The sequence below is a fragment of the Budorcas taxicolor genome, chromosome X, assembly GCF_023091745.1.
Source record: "Budorcas taxicolor isolate Tak-1 chromosome X, Takin1.1, whole genome shotgun sequence".
In the NCBI taxonomy this organism is placed as follows: domain Eukaryota; kingdom Metazoa; phylum Chordata; class Mammalia; order Artiodactyla; family Bovidae; genus Budorcas; species Budorcas taxicolor.
Window position 1 is genome coordinate 78,012,246 of NC_068935.1, and position 23,707 is coordinate 78,035,952.

Below are 23,707 nucleotides of genomic sequence, written 5' to 3' on the forward strand. Positions count from 1 at the left end.
TGATCCAACAGATGCTGGAACTTTGATCTCTGGTTCCTCTGCCTTTTCTAAATCCACCTTGAACATCTGGAAGTTCATGGTTCACATACTGTTGAAGACTGGCTTGGAGAATTTTGAGCATTACTTTACCAGCATGTGAGATGAGTGCAATTGTGCAGTAGTTTAAACATTCTTTGGCATTGCCTTTCTTTGGGATTGGAATGAAAACTGACCTTTTCCAGTCCTGTGGCCACTGCTGAGTTTTCCAAATGTGCTGGCATATTGAGTGTAGCACTTTCACAGCCTCATCTTTCAGGATTTGAAATAGCTCCACTGGAATTCCATCATCTCCACTAGCTTTGTTCATAGTGATGCTTTCTAAGGCCCACTTGACTTCACATTACAGGATGTCTGGCTCTAGATGAGTGATCACACCATCATGATTATCCGGGTCGTGAAGATCTTTTTTGTACAGTTCTTCTGTGTATTCTTGCCACCTCTTCTTAATATCTTCTGCTTCTGTTAGGTCCATACCATTTCTGTCCTTTATCGAGCCCATCTTTGCATGAAATGTTCCCTTGGTATCTCTAATTTTCTTGAAGAGATCTCTAGTCTTTCCCATTCTGTTGTTTTCCTCTATTTCTTTGCATTGATCGCTGAAGAAGGCTTTCTTATCTCTTTGCTATTCTTTGGAACTCTGCATTCAGATGGGTATATCTTTCGTTTTCTTCTTTCCCTTTGGCATCTTTTCTTTTCTCAGCTATTTGTAAGGCCTCCTCAGACAACCATTTTGACTTTTTGCCTTTCATTTTCTTGAGGATGGTCTTGATCACTGCCTCCTGAACAACATCACGAACTTCAGTCCATAGTTCTTCAGGTACTCTGTCTATCAAATCTAATCCCTGGAATCTATTTGTCACTTCTACTGTATAAAAATAAAGGATTTGATTTATGTCATACCTGAATGGTCTAGTGGTTTTCCCTACTTTCTTCAATTTAAGTCTGAATTTTATAATAAGGAGTTCATGATCTGAGCCACAGTCAGCTCTAAGTCTTGTTTTTGTTGACTATAGAGAGCGTCTCCATCTTTGGCTGCAAAGAATATAATCAGACTTCGGTATTGACCATCTGGTGATGTCCATGCGTAGAATCTTCTCTTGTGTTGTTGGAAGAGGGTGTTTACTATGACCAGGGTGTTCTCTTGGCAAAACCCTGTTATCCTTTGACCTGCTTCATTTTGTACTTCAAGGCCAAATTTGCCTGTTACTCCAGGTGTTTCTTGACTTCCTACTTTTGCATTCCAGTCCCCTATGATGAAAAGGATATCTTTCTTTGGTGTTAATTCTAGCAGGTCTTGTAGGTCTTCATAGAACCATTCAATTTAAGATTCGTCAGCATTACTGGTTGGGGCATAGGCTTGGATTACTGTGATATTGAATTGTTTGCCTTGGAAACGAACAGAGATCATTTGGTCATTTTTGAGATTGCACTCAAGTACTGCATTTCAGACTCTTTTGTTGACTATGAGGGCTACTCTATTTCCCTAAGGGATTCTTGCCCACAGTAGTAGATATAATGGTCATCTGAGTTAAATTCACCCATTCCAGTCCACTTAATTCGCTGATTCCTAAAATGTCGATGTTCACTCTTGCCGTCTGCCAATTTGCCAACTGTTTGACCACTGCCAATTTCCCTTGATTTATGGACGTAACATTCCAGATTCCTATGCAATATTGCTCTTTACAGCATCGGACTTTACTTCCATCGCCAGTCCAATCCACAACTGGGTGTTGTTTCCACTTTGGCTCTATCTCTTCATTCTTCATGGAGTTATTTCTCCACTTATCTCCAGTAGTGTAAATCGGCACCTACCGACCTGGGGAGTTCATATTTCAGTGTCATATCTTTTTGCCTTTTCATACTCTTCCTGCGGTTCTCAAAGCAAGAATACTGAAGTGGTTTGCATTCCCTTCTCCAGTGGACCTCATTCTGTCAGACCTCTCCACCATGACCGGTCCGTCTTGGGTGGCCCTACATGGCATGGCTCATAGTTTCACTGTGTTAGACAAGGCTGTGGTCCATGTGATCAGATTGGTTAGTTTTCTGTGTTCGTGGTTTTCATTTTGTCTTCCCTCCCACGGAGAAGGATAAGAGGCTTATGGAAGCTCTCTGATGGCAGAGACTGACTGAAGGGGAAACTGGGTCTTGTTCTGAAGGGTAGGACCATGCTTAGAGTTCAGTCACTCAGTCGTGTCCGACTCTTTGTGACCCCATGAACCGCAGCACGCCAGGCCTCCCTGTCCATCACCATCTCCTGGAGTTCACTCAGACTCACGTCCATCGAGTCCGTGATGCCATCCAGCCATCTCATCCTGGGTCGTCCCCTTCCCCTCCTGGCCCCAATCCCTCCCAGCATCAGAGTCTTTTCCAATGAGTCAACTGTTCACATGAGGTGGCCAAAGTACTGGAGCTTCAGCTTTAGCATCATTCCTTCCAAAGAAATCCCAGGGCTGATCTCCTTCAGAATGGACTGGTTGGATCTCCTTGCAGTCCAAGGAACTCTCAAGAGTCTTCTCCAACACCACAGTTCAAAAGCATCAATTTTTCGGCACTCAGCCTTCTTCACAGTCCAACTCTCACATCCATACATGACCACAGGAAAAACCATAGCCTTGACTAGACGGACCTTAGTCGGCAAAGTCATGTCTCTGCTTTTCAATATACTATCTAGGTTGGTCATAACTTTTCTTCCAAGGAGTAAGCATCTTTTAATTTCATGGCTGCAGTCACCATCTGCAGTGATTTTGGAGCCCCCCAAAATAAAGTCTGACACTGTTTCCACTGTTTCCCCATCTATTTGCCATGAAGTGATGGGACCAGATGCCATGATCTTCGTTTTCTGAATGTTGAGCTTTAAGCCAACTTTTCACTCTCCTCTTTCACTTTCATCAAGAGGCTCTTTAGCTCCTCTTCATTTTCTGCCATAAGGGTGGTGTCATCTGCATATCTGAGGTTGTTGATATTTCTTCCGGCAATCTTGATTCCAGCTTGTGTTTCTTCCAGTCCAGAATTTCTCATGATGTACTCTGCATATAAGTTAAATAGGCAGGGTGACAATATACAGCCTTGATGTACTCCTTTTCCTATTTGGAACCAGTCTGTTGTTCCATGTCCAGTTCTAACTGTTGCTTCCTGACCTGCATACAGATTTCTCAAGAGGCAGGTTAGGTGGTCTGGTATTCCCATCTCTTTCAGAATTTTCCACAGTTTATTGTGATCCACACAGTCAAAGGCTTTGGCATAGTCAGTAAAGTAGAAATAGATGTTTTTCTGGAACTCTTTTGCTTTTTCCATGATCCAGAGGATGCTGGCAATTTGATCTCTGGTTCCTCTGCCTTTTCTAAAACCAGCTTGAACATCAGGGAGTCACGGTTCACGTATTGCTGAAGTCTGGCTTGGAGAACTTTGAGCATTACTTTACTAGCATGTGAGATGCGTGCAATTGTGCGGTAGTTTGAGCATTCTTTGGCATTGCCTTTCTTTGGGATTGGAATGAAAACTGACCTTTTCCAGTCCTGTGGCCACTGCTGAGTTTAATCCAATTTTCTGTTCATGGGCTGGGCTGTGTTCCCTCCCTGTTGTTTGACCTGAGGCCAAACTATGGCGGAAGTAATGAAGATAATGTGGACCTCCTTCAAAAGGTCCCATTCATGCACTGCTGCACTCAGTGCCCCCGACCCTGCAGCAGGCCACTGCCGACCCACACCTCTGTGGGAGACTTCTGGACACTCTTGTGCAAGTCTGGCTCCGTCTCTTGTGGGGTTACTGCTCCTTTTTCCTGGGTCCTGGTGCACACAAGCTTTTGTTTGTGCCCTCCAAGAGTCTGTTTCTCCACCCAGAGCCCCTGCCCCTGCAGCAGTCCACTGGTGACCCACACCTCTGCAGGAGATACTCAAGCACAGTTCTGGCTCAGCCTCTGTGGGAACTTTGGGTCCTGGTGCGCACAAGGTTTGATTGAGCCCTTTGAGTGTCTTTGCGGGTATGGGGTTTGATTCTAAATGCGATTTCACCCCTCCTACTGTCTTGCAGGGGCTTCGCCTTTGCCCTTGGACGTGGGGTATCTGTTTTTGGTGGGATCCAACATTTTCCCGTTGATGGCTGTTCAGCAGCAAGTTGTAATTTTGGAGTTCTTGCAGGAGAAGATGAGCATATGTCCTTCTATTCCACCATCTTGGACTGCCATATGTAGTTTTTAGAATTAGCTAATATATGTAAAAATTGTTAATTCTAAGAATTAAAAACTAAGAATTCTATTTGCTGATATTTTATTGAAGACTTTACATCTATATCCATGAGGGATATTAGTCTGTAGTTTTATATTTTGTAATGCCATCATTTGCTCTCAGTATCAGATCAGTACTAGTCCTATAAAAGTGAGTTTGGAAATGTTACATTTTCTTGTATTTTCTGCAAGAGATAGTATAGAATTGGTGTTAATGTCCTTTTTTAGTAGAAATCTCCAATGAAACCATGTGGGCCTAAAGATTTTTTTCAGGAGGTTTTTTTTTTAATTTCTACTTTAGTACCATTGTGGTCAGAAAACATGTTCTGTATAATTTCAGATATTTTCAATTTGTTGAAGTTTGTTTTATGACCCAGTATATAGTCTGTCTTGGCATGTGTTCTGTGAATACCCGAAAAGAATTTGTATTCTGCCATTGTTTGGTGGGTTATTCTGTCAATGTCACTTACATCCTGTTGGTTAGTAGCAATGTTGAGTTCTTCTATATCTTTGCTCATTTTCTGTCTAGTTGTTCTATTATCAATTGCTAAGAGCTGCTGCTGCTGCTAAGTCGCTTCAGTCGTGTCTGACTCTGTGCGACCCCATAGACGGCAGCCCACCAGGCTCCCCCGTCCCTGGGATTCTCCAGGCAGGAACACTGGAGTGGGTTGCCATTTCCTTCTCCAATGCATGAAAGTGAAAATGAAGTCGCTCAGTCATGTCCAACTCTTTGCGACCCCGGACTGCAGCCCACCAGGCTCCTCCGTCCATGGGATTTTCCAGGCAACAGTACTGGAGTGGGGTGCCATTGCCTTCTCCAATTGCTAAGAGAGGGATGTTGAATTCTCAAACTCTAATCCATCTATTTCTCCTTATAGCTGTATCAAGTTTTGCTTCAGGTACTCCAAAGCTCTGTTATCTGGTGCATGCACATTTAGGATTGCTGTATCTTCTCAGCAAATTGACTCTTTTACTGTTATGTAATGTCCTTCTCTGCCCATGGTAATTTTTTTTTCGCTCTGAAATCTACTTTACCTAATAATCAATGTAGCCACTCCTACTTTCCTTTGACTAATATTTCATGGCATATATTATTTTATCCTTTTACTCTCAACCTCCTTATATTTAAACTGAGTTTCTTAGAGACAGCATATAGATGGATTGAGCCACTCTGCCAGTCTTTATCTTAGAATTGGTGTATTTAGATCATTTACATCAATGTAATTTTGATAGTAAGAATTAAATCTGCCATTTTATTTTTAGTTTTCTCTTTGGTCCCTCTGTTCTTTGTTTTCTGTTTTCTTTACCATTAGTGTTGGTGACTTATACCTTTGTTCAAATTCCATTTTGATTTCTCTGTAGTGATATTTATTTATTTATTTTTGGCTGTGTCAGTTCTTTGCTGCGATGTATGGGCTCTCTCTAGTTGCAGTGAATGGGGGCTATTCTTTGTTGTGGTGTACGGGCTTATTGTGGTGGCTTCTTTTGTTGCGGAACATAGGCTCTAGGTGCAGAGGCTTCAGTAGTTGTAGCACACAGCCTTAGTAGTTGCAGCTCAAACGGGCTCTAGAGCACAGGATCAGTAGTTGTGCCACATGGGCTTGGTTGCTCCACGGCATGTGGGATCTTCCCAGAGCAGGGATTGAATCCATGTCCCCTGAAGTGGCAGACAGATTCTTATCCACTGCACCACCAGGGAAGTCCCTCTTTGGTTTTTGATTGTTTATCTTTGTGTAGGCTTTTAAGTGGTTGCTCTAGGTATATTTTGGAGAAGGCAATGGCACCCCACTCCAGTACTCTTGCCTGGAAAATCCCATGGACGGAGGAGCCTGGTAGGCTGCAGTCCAAGGGGTCGCCAAGAGTCGGCTCGACTAAGCAGCTTCACTTTCACTTTTCACTTTCATGCATTGGAGAAGGAAATGGCAACCCACTCCAGTGTTCTTGCCTGGAGAATCCCAGGGACGGGGGAGCCTGGTGGGCTGCCATCTATGGGGTCACACAGAGTCAGACACGACTGAAGCGACTTAGCAGCAGCAGCAGCAGCTAGGTATATATTATACATAATGTAACTTGTTACAGTCTACTGGTGTTGACATTGTACCAGTTAGAGTGAAGTGTAGAAACCTTACTTTTAAGTCCCTTTCCTCTTCCCCACTTGTAACCTTATTGTGTTATTATATAATCTAATAGATATTTCCTCTGTTTATTCAGAACTACATCAGAGAATGTTATAATTTTTCCTTTAATCATCAAACATAATTTGAAAAATTCAAGAGGAGATAAAAATTTGATATTTACCTATATTTTTATCCTTTCCATTGTTCTTTCTTCCTTCCTGGTGTTCAAGCTATCTTCAATCACCATTTCCTTTCCCTGTCAAAAACTTCCTTTACCTAGTCATTTAGGGTGGGTCTAGTAACAACAAATTCTCTTAGTTTTCTTTCTTCTGAGAATATTTTCATCTCCTCTTCATTCCTGAAGGATATTTTCACTGGATGTAAAATTCAAGGTTGACATTTATTTTCTTTCAGCACCCAAAAAATGCTGTACCACCTCCTTCTGGCCTCCAAGGTTTTTGATGGGAAAACCACTGTCATTTGAACTATCTCTCCCTTATATGAAAGCGTTTGTTTTTGTTTTCCTACTGTCCAGATTTTTCTTTTTCTGTAGTTTTCAGGGATTTGATTATGACAGATCTTGGTATAGATCTTTGAGTTTACGCAGTTTGGAATTCAGTCAGCTTCTTTAATCTGTAAGGTTTTTGTTGTGGTTGTCCAGTTGCTCAGTCACATCCAACTCTTTTCGACCCCATGGACTGCAGCACGCTAGGCTTCCCTGTCCTTCATTATTTCCCAGAGTTTGCTCAGACTCATGTCCATTGAGTCGGCAATACCATCCAACCACCTCATCCTCTGTCATCCCCTTCTGCTCCTGCCTTCAATCTTTCCCAGCATCAGGGTCTTTTCCAACGAGTCAGCTCTTCCCACCAGGTAGCCAAAGTATTGGAGCTTCAGCATCAATCCTTCCAATGAATATTCAGGGTTAATTTCCTTTAGGATTAACTTGTTTTGATCTCCTTGCTGTCCAGGGGACTCTCAAGAGTCCTCCAGTACCACAGTTTGAAGGCACCAGTTCTTTAGCATTCAGTGTTCTTTATGGTCCAACTCTCACATAAATACATGACTACCGGAAAAACCATAGCTTTGACTATATGTACCTTTGTTGGTAAAGTAATGTCTCTGCTTTTTAATCTACTGTCTAGATTTTTCATAGTTTTTCTTCCAAGGAACAATCGTCTGTTCATTTCAAGGCTGCAGTCACCATCCACAGTGACTTTGGAGCCCAGGAAAATGAACTCTGTCACTATTTACATTGTTTCTAAGGTTTTATCTTTTGCCAAATTTGGGAAATCTTCAGCCATTATTTCTTCAAATACTTTTTCAGTCCTACCTCATTTCTCCTCTTCCTATGGAACTTTGGTGACATGAATATTAGATCTTTTATCATAGTCCCATCTGGTCACTGAGGTTCTGCTCATTTTTGACTGTTTTTTTGCCTTTTGTTCAAATTAGGTTATTTCTATTCTATATATTCCAGTTTACTGATTCTTCCTCTGCCCTGTCCATTTGGCTATTGAGTCCATCTGTTGAGTTTTTTATTTCACTATTTGTACTTCTCGATTTTAAAATCTCCATTTAGTTTTTCTATATTTCTTCTGTTTCTTTGCTGAGACTATTTTTAATTTGTTTCAAACATGTTTATAATTGCCTGTTGAGGTATTTTTATGATGGCTGCTTTAAACTGCTTATTGGATATTCCCAACATCACTGTCATTCTATGTTGGTCTCTCGATTGCCTTTTTCTCATTCAAGTTGAGAGTTTTCTGTTGTTGGTATGAGTGATTTTCTATTATATCCTGAACATTTCAGATATTTGTATAAATCCTCAATTTAGTCGCTCAGTTGTGTCCAACTATTTGCGACACCATGGACTGCAGCACACCAGGCCTCCCTGTCCATCACCAACTACCAGAGCTTACTCAAACTCGTGTCCATTGAATTGGTGATGCCATCCAACCATCTCATCCTCTGTTGTCCCCTTCTCCTCCTGCCTTCAATCTTTTCCAGCATCAGGGTCTTTTCCAATGAGTCAGTTCTTCACATCAGGTGGCCAAAATACTGGAGCTTCAGCTTCAGCATCAGTCCTTCCAATGAATATTCAGGACTGATTTCCTTTAGGATTAACTGGTTTGATCTCCTTGCAGTCCAAGGGACTCTCAAGAGTCTTCTCCAACACTACAGTTCAAAAGCACCAATTCTTTGGTGCTCAGCTTTCTTTATAGTCCAACTCTCACATCCATACTTGACTACTGGAAATACCATAGCTTTGACTATACAGACCTTTGTCAGCAATGTAATATCTCTGCTTTTTAATATGCTGTCTAGGTTGGTCATAGCTTTTTTTCCAAGGAGCAAGAGTCTTAATTTCACGGCTGCAGTCACCATCTGCAGTGATTTTGGAGCCCCAAAAAATAAAGTCTGTCACTGTTTCCATTGTTTCCCCATCTGTTTGCCATGAAGTATTGAGACCAGATGCCATGATCTTAGTTTTTTGAATGCTGAGTTTTAAGCCACCTTTTTCAATCCCCTCTTGCAAGTTCATCAATAGGCTCTTTAGTTCCTCTTCACTTCCTGCCATAAGGATGGTGTCATATCTGAGGTTATTGATATTTCTCCCAGCAATCTTGATTCCAGCCTGTGCTTCATCCAGGCCAGCATTTCGCATGATGTACTCTTCATATAAGTTAAATAAACAGGGTGACAATATACAGCCTTGATACACTCCTTTCCCAATTAGGAAGCAGCCCGTTGTTCCATGTTTGACTCTAACTGTTGCTTCTTGACCTGCATACAGATTTCTTAGGAGGCAGGTCAGATGGTCTGATATTCCTATCTTTTGAAGAGTTTTCCAGTTTGTTGTGATCCACACAGTCAAAGTCTTTGGCATAATCAATGGAGCAGAAGTAGATGTTTTTCTGGGACTCTCTTGCTTTTTCAGTGATCCAACAGATGTTGGCAGTTTGATCTCTGGCTCCTCTGCCTTTTCTAAAACCAGCTTGAACATCTGGAATTTCTCGATTCATGTACTGCTGAAGCCTGACTTGGAGAATTTTGAGCATTACTTTGCTAGCATGTGAGATGAGTGCAATTGTGTGGTAGTTTGAACATTCTTTGGCATTGCCTTTCTTTGGGATTGGAATAAAACCTGACCTTTTCCAGTCCTGTGGCCACTGCTGAGTTTTCCAAATTTGCTGACATATTGATTGCAGCACTTTAACAGCATCATCTTTTAGGATTTGAAATATCTCAGCTGGAATTCCATCACCTCCACTAGCTTTTTTTGCAGTGATGCTTCCTAAGGCCCACTTGACTTCACATTCCAGGATGTCTGGCTCTAGGTGAGTGATCACATCATCATGGTTATCTGGGTCATGAAGATCTTTTTGTATAGTTCTGTGTATTCTTGCCACCTCTTTTGAATATCTTCTGCTTCTGTTAGGTCCATACCATTTCTGTTCTTTATTGTGCCCATCTTTGCATGAAATGTTCCCTTGGTATCTCTAATTTTCTTGAAGAGATCTCTATTTTCCTCTATGTGCATTGATCATTTAGGAAGCCTTTCTTATCTCCAAACCCTGCATCTTATTTAAATCTTCAGTTTTAGCAGGCTTCCTCTGATACCATGGTGGCAAGGAAGGGAGGCTCCACCCCATTACCTCCGGATGGGGGTAAAAATCTAGGTTTCCCACTCAGTTCTCATTGACAGCCTGGGGGAGGAGGGGTCTTCATTACTCCTGGGCAGGACTGGAAATTCTGGCTCCCCCTACTCCACCTCAGGGTACCACCCTGCCCAAGAATGGCAGTGGCACCTTGTTACTACTCTTCATGTGACCTCCACTAGGTGGGCCTCCTTGCCATCGAGCTTGGATAAAAGTCCTGGTTTTCCACTCTGCCTTCTCTGACACCACCCTCATTGGGTGGAAAGAGAGACTGGTTACCACTCGGCTGACATTTTACTTTCATGTTTCTTTCATTCAACAAATATGTAATTGGTATTAATATATGCTAGGCATTATTTTACGTGATAGAGATGTAAAAAGGACAGGTGAAGGCCTTGCCCATCATGAAGCTTACTTCTTTCTAATGGAGAAGAAAGACAGTAAGCAAATAAATAAATATTTGGTAATTGGTTACTGGTAAATTCAGAAAGGGTACTTTTTTAGGTAGGATGGTCAGTAAAGGCCTTCCTGAGGAGGTGACATTTGGGAATAGATCTAAATGCAGTAAAGGGAGGAACTTTTCAAAAATTGGGATGAAGAACATTCTGGATGAACAGGAGAGCAAGAGCAAAGATTCTGAAACAGGAATGAATTTGGTTTATTTCATGTAAATATGTTTTAATGTGTATTCAAAAAATTATAACTACCACATCAAACACTTTGATTTCACAGACACCTTGCTTTGGATGAATTTAAGTGTTTTAAGAGTGTAAAAGAAAAGAGAGGTTTTGACATAAGTGATATGTGAACAGGGCAAAATTCTTGACAGTTCTGAAGTTTAGGAAACAAACCTAGCTCTGAAGTAGATAATGTTATTAGCCTTGTTTAACATAAAATAGAACTTAGGGAGGTTGATTAGCTTGCACAAGTTTACACAGTAAAGAAGCAAGGGAGCTGGGACTCCACATGAGAAAATGAAGATCATACCAACGTTTAGAAGAAGAAATGTGAAATTTTCCTTCTGCTGGGTGGAGCAGCTGGGCTTTGCATACAACAAACCAAAAACTTTTGAAAAATAGTTGGAGACCTATAAGTTGTTTAATTAAGCTTTTTTTCTGTTTGTTCAAAGTTCATGCCTAAAGCAGTTATATCACTTTAGTCCCCTCCAGCCTTTAGCTCTGAAATAATCAAGGGGCAAAAGGGGAGTTGGAGCTTATCAGAGAAAATAAGGTTAAACCACTCAGGGTTCTGGAATGCCTAACTGTTGACAATTCTCTCTATCTACCCGGAGGCCCTTTAACCAACTGAGATTCAGGTGCTGTCTTTAGCACAGCCGCCAAATCCAGCAGTGCTGAGGGGCAGTTTATGCCAGAGTAAGCAGGCCCAATCTCCCTGGCCTTGCTGCTGAGGACAGCCTTTGCAAGATTCTCACCACAAAGTTCCAGGGGAAGCTCTGCAGACATCCCATCCTGTGAACTGCTCTGCTGTACCTGGATAGCGACATCCAGAATCTACAGTCAGGCCATCAAAGAGCTCTCAGTGTTTGAGAAAGGGAAGCATCTTTATAGGCTTCTGGTTTACTCACATCCTTCTGCCTCTTTGCAGCTCCAAGCATATTTTGGAGGGAGATTTCATAAAGATTTCTAAATTGAGTTAGAATTTCACGTCTATTGTGACATGCAAATTAGTCCTGCTTGCCCGTTGGCAGCAATGCAGCTGAAGTGCCTAGAGATGGGCCATAAAATGAAAACATCAAAGTGATTAAATGTGCCCGAAGAGTATAATTGAGTGCATGAATAAGAGAAAATAAAACAAATTGATTTTCTCCAGTGCCAGAAAAACAGAATAATTGAGAACAAAATAATAGACTTTGAAGTAATCAAAGTGAGGAATGCACCATAGTGACATAGAAACAGCCAGTTGTGGGAGAGATTTATTGTGTTTCTGTTATCATTTTTACAACTTTAATTTCATTAGCTAATAAATACAAATCAATTGAAAAATCAGTCAACCAGAAAGGAGGCAGTCCCCAGCCAAGATTTTTATTCACATCTCTAAAACAGGCCAAGGCAGTGATCCTTAATCTATTTTCATAGGCGCACATATCTCCCTTGAGCTGGAAAACAAGTTATGGGAGGCCTCTCTGCTTTGGAGGCAAGGATGTTCTCCTCTTGCCTGTCACTTTCCACATATGGGTTTACAGATTCAAATTTCCAAAGGATCACTTTTATACCCCGCCAAGGTTTCCAACAGACAGAATTGCCTGAGTATAGCATCTTGGTTTACCAAGATGACATTTTCATGGCACCAACCAGCACGTGCGGTCTTTCAGTGGGTCTTTCTGAATTCACATAGTGCTGGTGCTGACGGTGATGGCAGCTACAGCAGCCACAGCAACTTCTGCTCTCACAATACTGTTAAGCATCTGTGGGTTTGTCATGTCCACCCCACTCCCCGCCAGGCCCCACCACCACCACCACACACACAGACAAGCACACATGCACACACACAAGTGACACTGAAATTTAATATAAAACCAAGAAGTCCAAGCAAGAGTATGCCACCCCTTTGGTGTCCAGCCTGGTAGCCATGATGCATGGAGGAGCAGGAGAGGGGAGTCAGGCAGGGAGGCTTCTTATGCTAGTGATGGCAGTGGGGCACTGGAGACACCAAGCTATGCCAAGACCAGGTGCTTGAAGATCACAAAGCCAACACGAGACCACTGCAAAACTATTTTTATGGCTTCTCCAAGGAAAGACGCCCTTCACCCTACTCCTCAGCTGTTCACAGGAAGGCTCAGTGGCTCTTCACTGCAGGATCCACAACGATGACTGATATGTTGGTGTTTTTTCTTTTCATGGGCTCTTGAGCTACCCTGGCAGCCGTTGGCATTTCCAGATGTTCAAGACACACCCTACCTTCAGCCCTCCACAGTCACAGGCCATGACTTTGGCTCCAGTAAAAGTCTTTGGGACCATGGGGACTGTAAGCCAGGGTGCACAGAAAGAGTTGACAGTGCTGGGACTGGCACTACTTGCTGGCTCCATCAGGATAGCGTGGTTCATAGACTGTGCCTGCCAGGCAGTTTGTCCTGGAGAATTACTCTTCGAAGAAGCACCGAGAAGCTGAAAGGAATCTCTCTTTCTGGTGGCATCCAAGGCCCAATCATGGTGTACCTTGTGGAGAACAGGGAATGTTAGCATTTTGTTCTTTTGTGCAACCCCAGTTCAGGCCTAAAACCCCAGCTTCCATTTCCCACTGCTGTTTGGGAAGAGCAAAATGGAGCAAATGGCTTTCACAGCTCTAAATCATTATACAGATGTAAGGCTGTATTATTCTTCCTGCTGCTGCTATTCCCATTATCCTGGATTTCCCAGCCCAGAGTTTTTGTCTGAAAAAGAAATGTGGAGAAAGCTCATGGACCAAAGAACCTAGAGCTATGACTCCAAAGTGGCTGGGAGGCATCGCCCGTCCCAGCAGATAGACTGCTTGAGGCCGAGCTCTACAAGCAGCCTGGCTGGCAGGCATGCAGCCCACTCCTGTGATGTCACCTCTCCAGTTACTGGTGCCTATCCCTCCACATGGAGCCAGCAGATTTAGGCACGGGGGGGAGAAAAAATGAATCATAGGCTATTTTAGAAATCGCTTCAATTCAGTTTGAGACTGCAGTAGTCCCTTGCAAGTTAAAACCAGAGCACCCAAAACATCAGGGTACTATCCTTTAAGTGCTGATATCCTAGAGATGCCAGAAGCCTGGTGGGATTAATTCACAGCCTCAGGTTTATTTCAGGTCAGAGGCAGACAAGTGGTAACTGGCGGTTATACTAATTGTCATTGAAAGGCTTTCTGATGACAAGAGGGATCTACATTCTAAGACAAACAATATAGTTAACAATTAAGAGCTAAAAACTAAAATCACCCATCCATTTCAGCACATACCTAAGGCTTCCTAGAAATCCTTTGTTCTGCCATTGTTCCCAGGTAAAGAGTGAGACCCTCAAGCCTGATGTGATGAGGCAGCTACTAGGGAAGTTACTCTAGCCCTAGATCACACTAGATGAGACTCCTCCCCATCTTAAACTTGTTTGGAGTCTCCACGTGGCCTCTAGGATAAGACTATGGCCTTCCAGACCCTTGATGATCTGACCTCGAACAATCTCTCCAGCCTCATTGCACGTGCACACACATACACACCCACACAAACAAACCTGTCCCTGACCCTCATTCTGTGCTCTGGCCACAAAAGCTTTGCAGGTGCTTTTATACATCATGCTCTGTTCCTGCTGCCTGGTACATTCTCTCTCCATTTGCCCTTTAAGATGACACCTCCTCCATGAAGCCTTCCACGCCCTCTCTTCAAATGCCCTCAGCACTCTGTACAGACTGGTATTATATGGCCTTATTGCTATGGACTATGATGTGTTTGTCTCCATATATGCTTTCCTTGCTAGACTGAGAGCTCCTTAATTGCAAGAACTGTATCTTTCAGTGAATACTAGTTGATTGATTCCTGTGCACTGTCAAAGTGGCTAACAATAGTGATGAACAAGATTAACACATTCCAGCCCTCACAAGATGTGTTTGGTGTGCGAAGTGCAGTGAAGAAAATAGAATCATGTGGCAGAAAATGAGTGACTGGGGGTGACAACTTAGACTAGGTAGTCATCAGGCCCCTCAGAGGTGATTTTTGGATTGAGACCTGAGTGATAAGAAGAGTCAGGAATGAGAATATCCAGGAACAGAGCATGCTAGGTGGAAGGAATAACATGTGCAAAGAAGGGGGAGCCCTAAGAGGGAAAAATGACTAGTGTGTTCCAATAACACAAAGAAGTCCCATGTGGCCAGAACAGAGAGTGCAAAGAGGGCAGAGGCAGAAAAGAGACCGGGACAGGCCAGACCCTGCAGAGCTTGGTGGCTAAGTTTGAATTTTATTCTAGGTGTGATTGGAAGCCTTAGAGGGCTTTAAGCATACAAGTAATGTGATCTGACCTAAGTTTTAACAAAATAATCATGCTGCTATATAGAGGAAGGGTTGTAGGTGGCAAGGATGGAAGCAAGAAGACCAATGTTGAGGCTATTAGAGTTGTCCATGCAAGGGGTGACAGTGGCTTGGAGTAAAGTTATCACAGTGAAGGTTGGAGGGAAATGGGTGGATTTAGAAAATATTTTGGAGGTAGAATTGACAGGACTTCCTAATGGATTGAAAGGGAGGTTATAAATGAAACAGCAAATAAGAACGACCCCAGTCAATGTCATGAAGAAAAAAGCAAAGGGAACTGTTCTATATCTGTACTGTCCAATATGGTCACCACTGGCCACATGTGGCCATTTGAATTTGTTATTAAAATTAAATTTAAAATTCAGTTCCTCACTTGTACTGGCCATATTTCAAGTGCTCAATAGCCACAGGTAATTAATGGCTCTCATATTGGGCAGCATAGATATAGAACATTTCCATCATCCCAGAAAGTTCTATTGGACAGCACTGCTCTACATTAAAAAGACTAAAAATTATGAGAATAAAAAGACAAGCCACAGACTGGGAGAAATTCTTGCAAAACACATATCCAATAAGGACAATTAGCCAAAACATACAACGAATTCTTAAAACTCAACAATAAGAAAACAACCCAATCCAAAAATGGGCCAAAGGTCTTAATACACACCTTACCAAAGAAGCTACACAGGTGGCAGTTAAGTACATTAAGGTATGCTCACTATCATGTCACTAAGGAATTACAAATTAAAACAGTGAGTTCTACTACATACCTAATAGAATAGCTAAAACCAAAACAATGACACCACCAAATGCTCACAAGGATGTAGAGCAACAGGAACTCATTCATTGCTGGTGGGAATGCAAAATAGTACAGCCATTTTGGAAGACAGTTTGGCAGTTTCTTACAAAACTAAAACATAGTTTTAACATACAGTCCTGCTCCTTGCTATTTATTCAAATAAGATGAAAACTCATGTCCACACAAAAACCTGCACATGAGTGTTTGTAGCAGCTTTATTCATAATTGCCAAAGCTTGGAAGCAACAAAGATGTCCTTCAGTAGGTGAATGGATAAACTATGGTACATTCAGACAATGGAATATTTTTCAGCACTAAAAAGAAATGAGCTATTAAGTGACAAAATGTAGAATAACGTTAAATGTGTATCGCTAAGTAAAGGAAGCCATTCTCAAAAGGCTACATACTGCATGATTTTAGCCATATGACATTCTTGAAAAGACAAAACTATAAAGACAGTAAAAATATCAGTGGCTGTGATGGGATTAAGGAAAGGAAGGAGGGGTGAATAGGTGGAGCATAAGAATTTTAGAGCAGTGAAACTATTCTGTGTGATACTGTAATGATGGATACATAATATTATACACTTTTCAAAACTCATAGGCCTGTACAACACCAAGAGTGAGCCCTAATGTAAACTATGGACTAAATAATAATGTATCAATATTCATTCATCAGCTATAAAAAATGTGCATACTAATGCAAGATGTTAATACTAGGGGAAATTGCCTCCTGGGGGGAGATGAGGAACAGGGAATATAAGATATCGCTACACTTTCTGCTCAGTTTTTCTGTAAACCTAAAACTGCTCCAAAAATAAAGTCTATTAATTAGCAGCAACAATGAGAAAGAGTAGAGTGCTCACAAGCACCTAGTACTGGCAAAGAATAGATACTCAATAAATGTTGATTGAATAAATGAATGAACAGATGAATTAGTCAGTCGATGAATCAATAGAACCCAAGCCTCCTGAGCCCCAGTTCAGTACTCCTTCTTGTACATCAGAGGTAGGATGAGGATATAATGTATTGTCAAAACCAAGATACTTGAGAGTGAAATGGGGTGCCATGGGTATAAGTCAGAACTATCCCAGAGATCACAAACTAGGAGCCTGTGAGCCACATCTTATCTCCAAAATTGTTTTGTTTAGCCTGTCAGATTAATGTGCCACGTGATATTCTTAAAACATTTAAAGCAGTTGTCCACATTTCACACTATGAAAACTCTGTATAAAGATGTGAATGTCTGACTTCTCTTGGAAAGTGGAAAGATCTGACCCACATTCCTGCTCACTAGTGAATGGCTGGAACCACGTAGCAGCTGCCCCCTTTGTAAGCAGGTACCTTCCTGTTTGCCACAAATTCCGCCTTTCCCTGTTGTATCTCCTGCTCTAGGCCAAGTGTGAGTTTCCATTTCTCATCTTGCTGACACCACTTTGGTGCTGTTTTCTTTTGTAATAGAGTTAAGAAAAGAGGAAATTATGTCTTACATTCAGGCCATTCTGCAAAGTAGGGAAAAGGAAAAGGATCCAGAGGGATCCGTTTGTCTTACCCCAGTCTGTTCTACTGACATCCAGTATATTCTTGGCCTCTATAGACATTTGAGTTTGCCCCTCTGATCTGTACTCTGTGTCTCTCCAGGCTGCAGACCATGCTGGCCTTTAGAATTTTCTCAGGCTGCCACCCACTGATGGAAAAGCTAGATGTGAGGGGAAAACAATGGGCATTATTTAAGCTTGCATTTTCATTGTTACCCAAACTCAATATTGCTCATCATCAACTTTTGGTGGAAACTATTTCTGTTGTTTTTCTTAATTGCCTCCAAATGTAACTAGAGAGTGAGACAGAGCAGTAGAGAACACAGCACCCACCTTTCCTTTCTGTGAACATGTGTCATTGGGACACTCAGACATGGGATTTTGTTCAACTGTGCGCTCACTCATTCATCCAGCTCTGGCTATTCTTACAGATGGAAGCACCCTCGCTTCAGCACCAGGACCCCCTGTAGGTCTCCTCAGCAGAGTCAACAACACACGCAAAGGCTCACATGGAGATGGGGAAGTATGGATGGGCCACATGTAAGCTAAGGTGTTAGATTTCATTCACAGGTACTCGGGAGCTGCTAAAGTTATTATGGAGCAGAGGAGGCATGTGATCACAGCTAGAATTGTGTGGGGGACAGCTCCAGAAGTGGGAGCACCAGTTAAAAGGCTGTCGCAGTGACCTGAGTGACAAGAACTATGACTAAGGTGGAGAGAGGGCAACAGAAAAGAGAGGACAGATTTGGAAGACATCTTGAGGTTAGATCTGGCAACTCATAAGATGTGGAGAGTAAAAGATGAAGAATCAGATTATCCAGAGATTATGAACTTAAGGGTTGAAAACACCCAAGCCATGATCCAAAAAATTAACTAAGTTAGAAAAATGAAAAATCAGAATTCCCTGGCAGTCCAGTGGTTTAGGACTCTACACTTTCTCTGCCAAGGGCCTGGGTTTAATCCCTGGTCAGAGAACTAAGATCCCACAAGCCACATGGCTTGACCGGAATGTGAAAACAAATTATATACTGAGATAAAATGCTTGCGAATCATATATCCAACAACAGATTTATATCTAGAATATATAAAGAACTCTCCAAACTCAACAGTAAAAAAAAAATCCAATTAATAAAAGACATGAGGAGGATATACAGACAGCAAATAAGTGCATGAAATGATGTTCAACATTATTAGCCATTAGGAAAATGCAAATTGAGACCACAATGAGAGATCCCTACACACCTATCAGAATGGTCAAAATAAAAACTAGTGACACCACTAAATGTTAACAAGAATGCTGAGAAACTAGATCCTTCATACAGTGTTGGTGGGGTACATACCATGGAACACTACTCAGCAAACAAAAAGGAACTAACTTAATGCACACAACAGCCTTAATGGATCTTTAAGAGCGTTGTGCTGAGTGAAAGGAACAAAAATCTCAAAATGTTATATACTGTATGAGTTCATTTATATAACATTCTTGAAATTACAAAGTTATAGACCTAGAGACCAGATTAATGGTTGTCAGGGCTTAAAGATAGGGGGTGGAAGGGAGTTAACAAGGTGGCCTGATGGAGATCTTGTAGTGATGGAATAGTTCTGTATCTTTTTGTGGTGGAAAATGAAAGTGAAAGTCATTCAGTCGTGTCCTACTCTCTGCAACCCCATGGACACAGTCCATGTAATTCTCCAGGCCAGAATACTGGAATGGGTAGCCTTTCCCTTCTCCAGAGGATCTTCCCAACCCAGGGATCAAACCCAGGTCTCCTGCATTGCAGGCAGATTCTTTACCAGCTGAGCCACAAGGGAAGCCCAAGAATACTAGAGTGGGTAGCTTATCCCTTCTCCAGGGCATCTTCTTGACCCAGGAATCAAACTGGGGTCTCCTGCATTGCAGGTGGATTCTTTACCAACTGAGCTATGAGGGAAGCCCTTTTGTGGTGGGGGTTATACAAATTTACACATGTGATAAAAATTTCATAGAATATACACACACATACAAATAAGTGCATATAAAACTGGCAAAATTTAAATATGGTCTGTGAATTATACCAGTGTCAATTTCCTGGTTTGGATATTAAATAATAATTATGTAAGATATTGCCACTTTTAAAAACTTGGTGAAGGCTACTTCTTGGTACTTTTTTTTTTTTTACAACTTCCTATAAATCTATAATAATTTCAAAATTACAAAGTTAAGTACTGCCCCCCAAAAAGGAATAAACTTGATACACTAAAAATTTGCATTTACCTAAAAATTTGCATGAAAATTAAAGGCATTATGCTGCTTGAAAGAATCCAGTCTTAAAATGTCACATACTGATGATTCCATTTATATAACATTCTCAAAAAGACAACACTTACAGTGATGGAGAATAGGTCAGTATTGCCAGGTGGTAAGAGGGGGAGGGGAGGATGTGACTGCAAAAAGAAAGCAGAAGAAATTTTGATGAGTAATGGGACCAATCTGTCTTAAGACTCTTGACATGTGTTAAAAATCATAGAACTGCACATAGCAAAGAAAGTCACTTTTGCTGTATGTTTATTTTTTTCCAAGTTTCTATTAATTGAAATTTTATTTTTTTATTATAAATTTATTTAATTGGAGGCTAATTACTTTACAATATTGTATTGGTTTTGCCATACGTCAACATGAATCTGCCACAGGTATACACGTGTTCTCCATCCTGAATCCCCCTCCCAACTCCCTCCCCGTACCATCCCTCTGGGTCATCCCAGTGCACCAGCCCCAAGCATCCTGTATCATGCATCGAACCTAGACTAGCAATTCATTTCATATATGATATTATACATGTTTCAATGCCATTCTCCCAAATCATCCCACCCTCTCCCTCTCCCACAGAGTCCAAAAGACTGTTCTATACATCTGTGTCTCTTTTGCTGTCTCGCATACAGGGTTATCGTTACCATCTTTCTAAATTCCATATATATGCGTTAGTATACTGTATTGGTGTTTTTCTTTCTGGCTTACTTCACTCTGTATAATAGGCTCCAGTTTAATCCACCTCATTAGAACTTATTCAAATATATTATTTTTAATGGCTGAGTAATATTCCATTGTGTATATTTAATACTGTATTAAAAATTAAACTAGATAGGCAAGTGGGTGCTGATTTTTCTTTCCTTCCTTTCTTCCATTTATCCATTTATTGAGCACCTACTGTGTGCGAGGCACTCTGCTGGATATCAACCAAAAGTAAGGCAGCTAGGTCCTTGCCCTCATGGAACATCCTTCCTGCTTTAGAGTAGAAGTGGTCGGTAGGGTTTGGAGCCCAGTATTTTGGCTTGGGGAAGTAGGTCAAGAAGAAGACTGTGGAGGGACCAGTGCTGTAGGATTTCAAGTGATTGCTTTTCCCTCAAAGATTCTTAGACCTGAGAGTAGGGGGAAATCCCCAATTCATCTTTCACAGGTGCTCGTGAGAGAAAATGCTAAAAGGGTTGTACCTTGCTAAGCGGGGGAAGAAATGTTGGGGGTGCGGAAAGATTTGATGCAATTAGTGAAGTATAGACTCTGAAAAGTATTACCCAAATTTGTGCATGTGTGTATGTGTGGCTTAAAACAGCCATTTGTTTAGCTCATGATTTTGAGTTGGCAATAGGGCTGGGTTCAGCTGAGCGGTTCTTCTGGTTTTGGCTGAGTTCACCTAGCACTGCAGTCAGCCAGCTGTCCAAGGCCTCACTCACATGCCTGGTGGGTGGCTGGTGGTTGCTGGGGTAACTGGACCAGATGTCTCTCACCATCCAGCAGCCTAGCCTGAGCTTGTTCCTATGTTGGGGGGGCAGGGTTCCCAAGGACAGCAAGAGAACAAGCCCCAAAATGAAAGTGCCTTTTTTAACAGCTTTATTGAGGTATAGTTCACATATGTTACTTGACTTTGAATTTTGTTTTCTCTCCTATTTGCAGGGAATCTGAAGCATGTGGTCTAGTTGACAAAAAGAGATCAAATTTCCAGAGCCAAAGAGCAGTGCCTATAATGAAGACAGCGTGTTTATGCGAGCAGTGTGTGGAATTTGTGACTGCAGGGGAAATTTGGAAGAAATTACTTCCTGAAAATTTCCAAGGGGCACCAAGTGGCAGCTGGCCTCCTAGCATGAAGCAGGCAGGCACCCCAGAGGCCTCAACTAGACCTAGGGGAAGACAAACATTTCCAACATTTAAAGTGTTTATTTTTAAAAAAACACACAGATGCTGTTTCTAATCTTTGAAAATTATTTTTAGGCAAGTTGGGGAGGGGGTATTTTTATTTTCTTAAAGGAGGCAGATCAGAAGCTGGAGGAAAGCATGGGGATTTGGTTGGCAGTTGGTGGGGCAGTAGGGAGATGAGAGTCAGGGTTTGGGCCTCAGGATCATCCAGGTGGAACCTTGGGGGAGGGGGATCTGGTCACAGATGGGGAGAAATCCACCTGTGTTGTTTTCAGGATTACAAATTTATTTTGTTTTTTAATAAAATCTTTGCAAACCTACCTCTCTTCCATTTTCCTCATTGTGAAGTACCACTAACAGCACATAGTTGTGAACATTTCCTCTCACTGAAGTATAAAGACTAACCCTGCTGCTTCCCTGTTCTGCTCAGCCCCAGCCTGATAGGGTGACTCTTGAGTGCTGGATCCTGCTGAGAAACTAATGTGTCTTCCACTAAGTCCCGGGGACAGAAAGCCAAGCTCTAACCTGTGCTGGGGCCTGACCAGAGCTCACAGGAATACAGGTGCTGCAACCATGGGGAAGGCCTTGCTGGCTCCCCAGAGAGAATCTATCCTGCCTAGGGAGTGACTCAGCAATGGGAAGAGCAGGTGGCAGGTCAGATCCAAGAGGGACATCTTGATGAATAGAGGCTACTTCCCATCAAGCACGCTTGATGAAAATGGGATACAGGTGTAATGTGTTGGTTTTCCTATAACCTCAAAGGCAAAGATAGAGAAGGCAATGGCACCCCACTCTAGTACTCTTGCCTGGAAAATCCATGGATGGAGGAGCCTGGTAGGCTGCAGTTCATGGGGTCGTGAAGAGTCGGACATGACTGAGCAACTTCACTTGCACTTTTTACTTGCATGCATTGGAGAAGGAAATGGCAACCCACTCCAGTGTTCTTGCCTGGAGAATCCCAGGGACGGGGAAGCCTGGTGGGCTGCCATCTATGGCGTCACACAGAGTCAGACACGACTGAAGCGACTTAGCAGCAGCAGCAGCAGCAAAGGCAAAGAAAAGATGGCAAAATGTAGATGGGGTTCTCGAGAGAGATAAGAAAGCAGAAGTAACAGCCAAATGTCACAGTTTTGGAATTTGATTCACCAAGTATGCAGCTCCTACAGCTACTGGGACTTGGATGGGAGACTAGGACACAACCCCATCCTGGCCATCTAAGGACTCCCAGACAAGGCAAAGGAGGAGAGAAGGAACCAGATCCCAACATGCTTCATGCTCTGTAACAAACAGGAGTCCTGAACTCTGAGAGCACTGAGGAGAGAGCAACCTACCAGGCCAGGGCAGCATCCCAGAACATTTCAAAGGAGATGATATTTGAACTGGGCCTTGTAGGATGTTGTATTTCTCCAGGCTACTGAGAGGAGGAAGGGCTTCCGCAGAAGGGAGTGGAAAAAGCCTTGAACATGTCCTGGGATGGGAATCAGTTCATTTCAGTTCAGTTCAGTTGCTCAGTCATGTCTAAGTCTTTGTGACCCATGGACTGCAGCACGCCAGGCCTCCCTGGATGGTAATAGCCAAACTTTTATTAAACAGCATTGGAGTACCTGGACGGCTAGGAATACCAGTCACTTCAAATGCCCACAATTCTAATTATACACTCAGCTTAAGGATACTTTTACTTATACCAAAATGTAAGATTTTAAAAAATAGAAGAGGGAGGAGGCACTGAATGGGGCAGGTGGGGGTGTGGGGGAAGCCAAGAAAGACAAAAACTCTGAATTCTCAGCCTGTGAAGAACCACCCGCCAAGATTTGTCCTTTCAAAAGCTTGCTGGGTCTGATATCCAAATCCTTCCTAAGGGACCCACCTTCCAAAGTCATCACCCAAATTCCTGTGAAGGACTCAGCCACAAGACACAACTACAGGGTAAAGTGGTGAATACTAGTGCTTCATTTTCCTCTCAAGAGGAATGGGCCTGAACCAGAAGGAGCCCTTTCCCACTGGGCAGCCAGGGCTACCTTCTCAGCAGCACCGGCTCTGCTGGCTGAGCCCCAGAGTGAGCTGCTGAACCTAGGCCAGGCCTGTTCTGAGAGATGGCACCACCTCAGTGGCCTCAATGGCCTTCAGGAGAAGGCAATGGCAACCCACTCCAATACTCGTGCCTG

At 42.4% G+C, this 23,707-nt stretch overlaps 1 protein-coding gene across 2 annotated transcripts in view; it reads left to right on the forward strand.

Annotated features, from left to right (window-relative positions):
- Positions 1–21,808, forward strand: part of HDAC8 (histone deacetylase 8) — a 254,295-nt gene extending 232,487 nt beyond the window's left edge. For both annotated transcript variants that reach the window (XM_052663085.1, XM_052663086.1), the window contains exon 11: positions 21,303–21,808. In XM_052663085.1, the coding sequence (XP_052519045.1) occupies positions 21,303–21,325 (23 nt within the window). In that variant the 3' untranslated portion in view covers positions 21,326–21,808. The remainder of the gene's footprint in view (positions 1–21,302) is intronic.
- Positions 21,809–23,707: the final 1,899 nt, after the last annotated feature.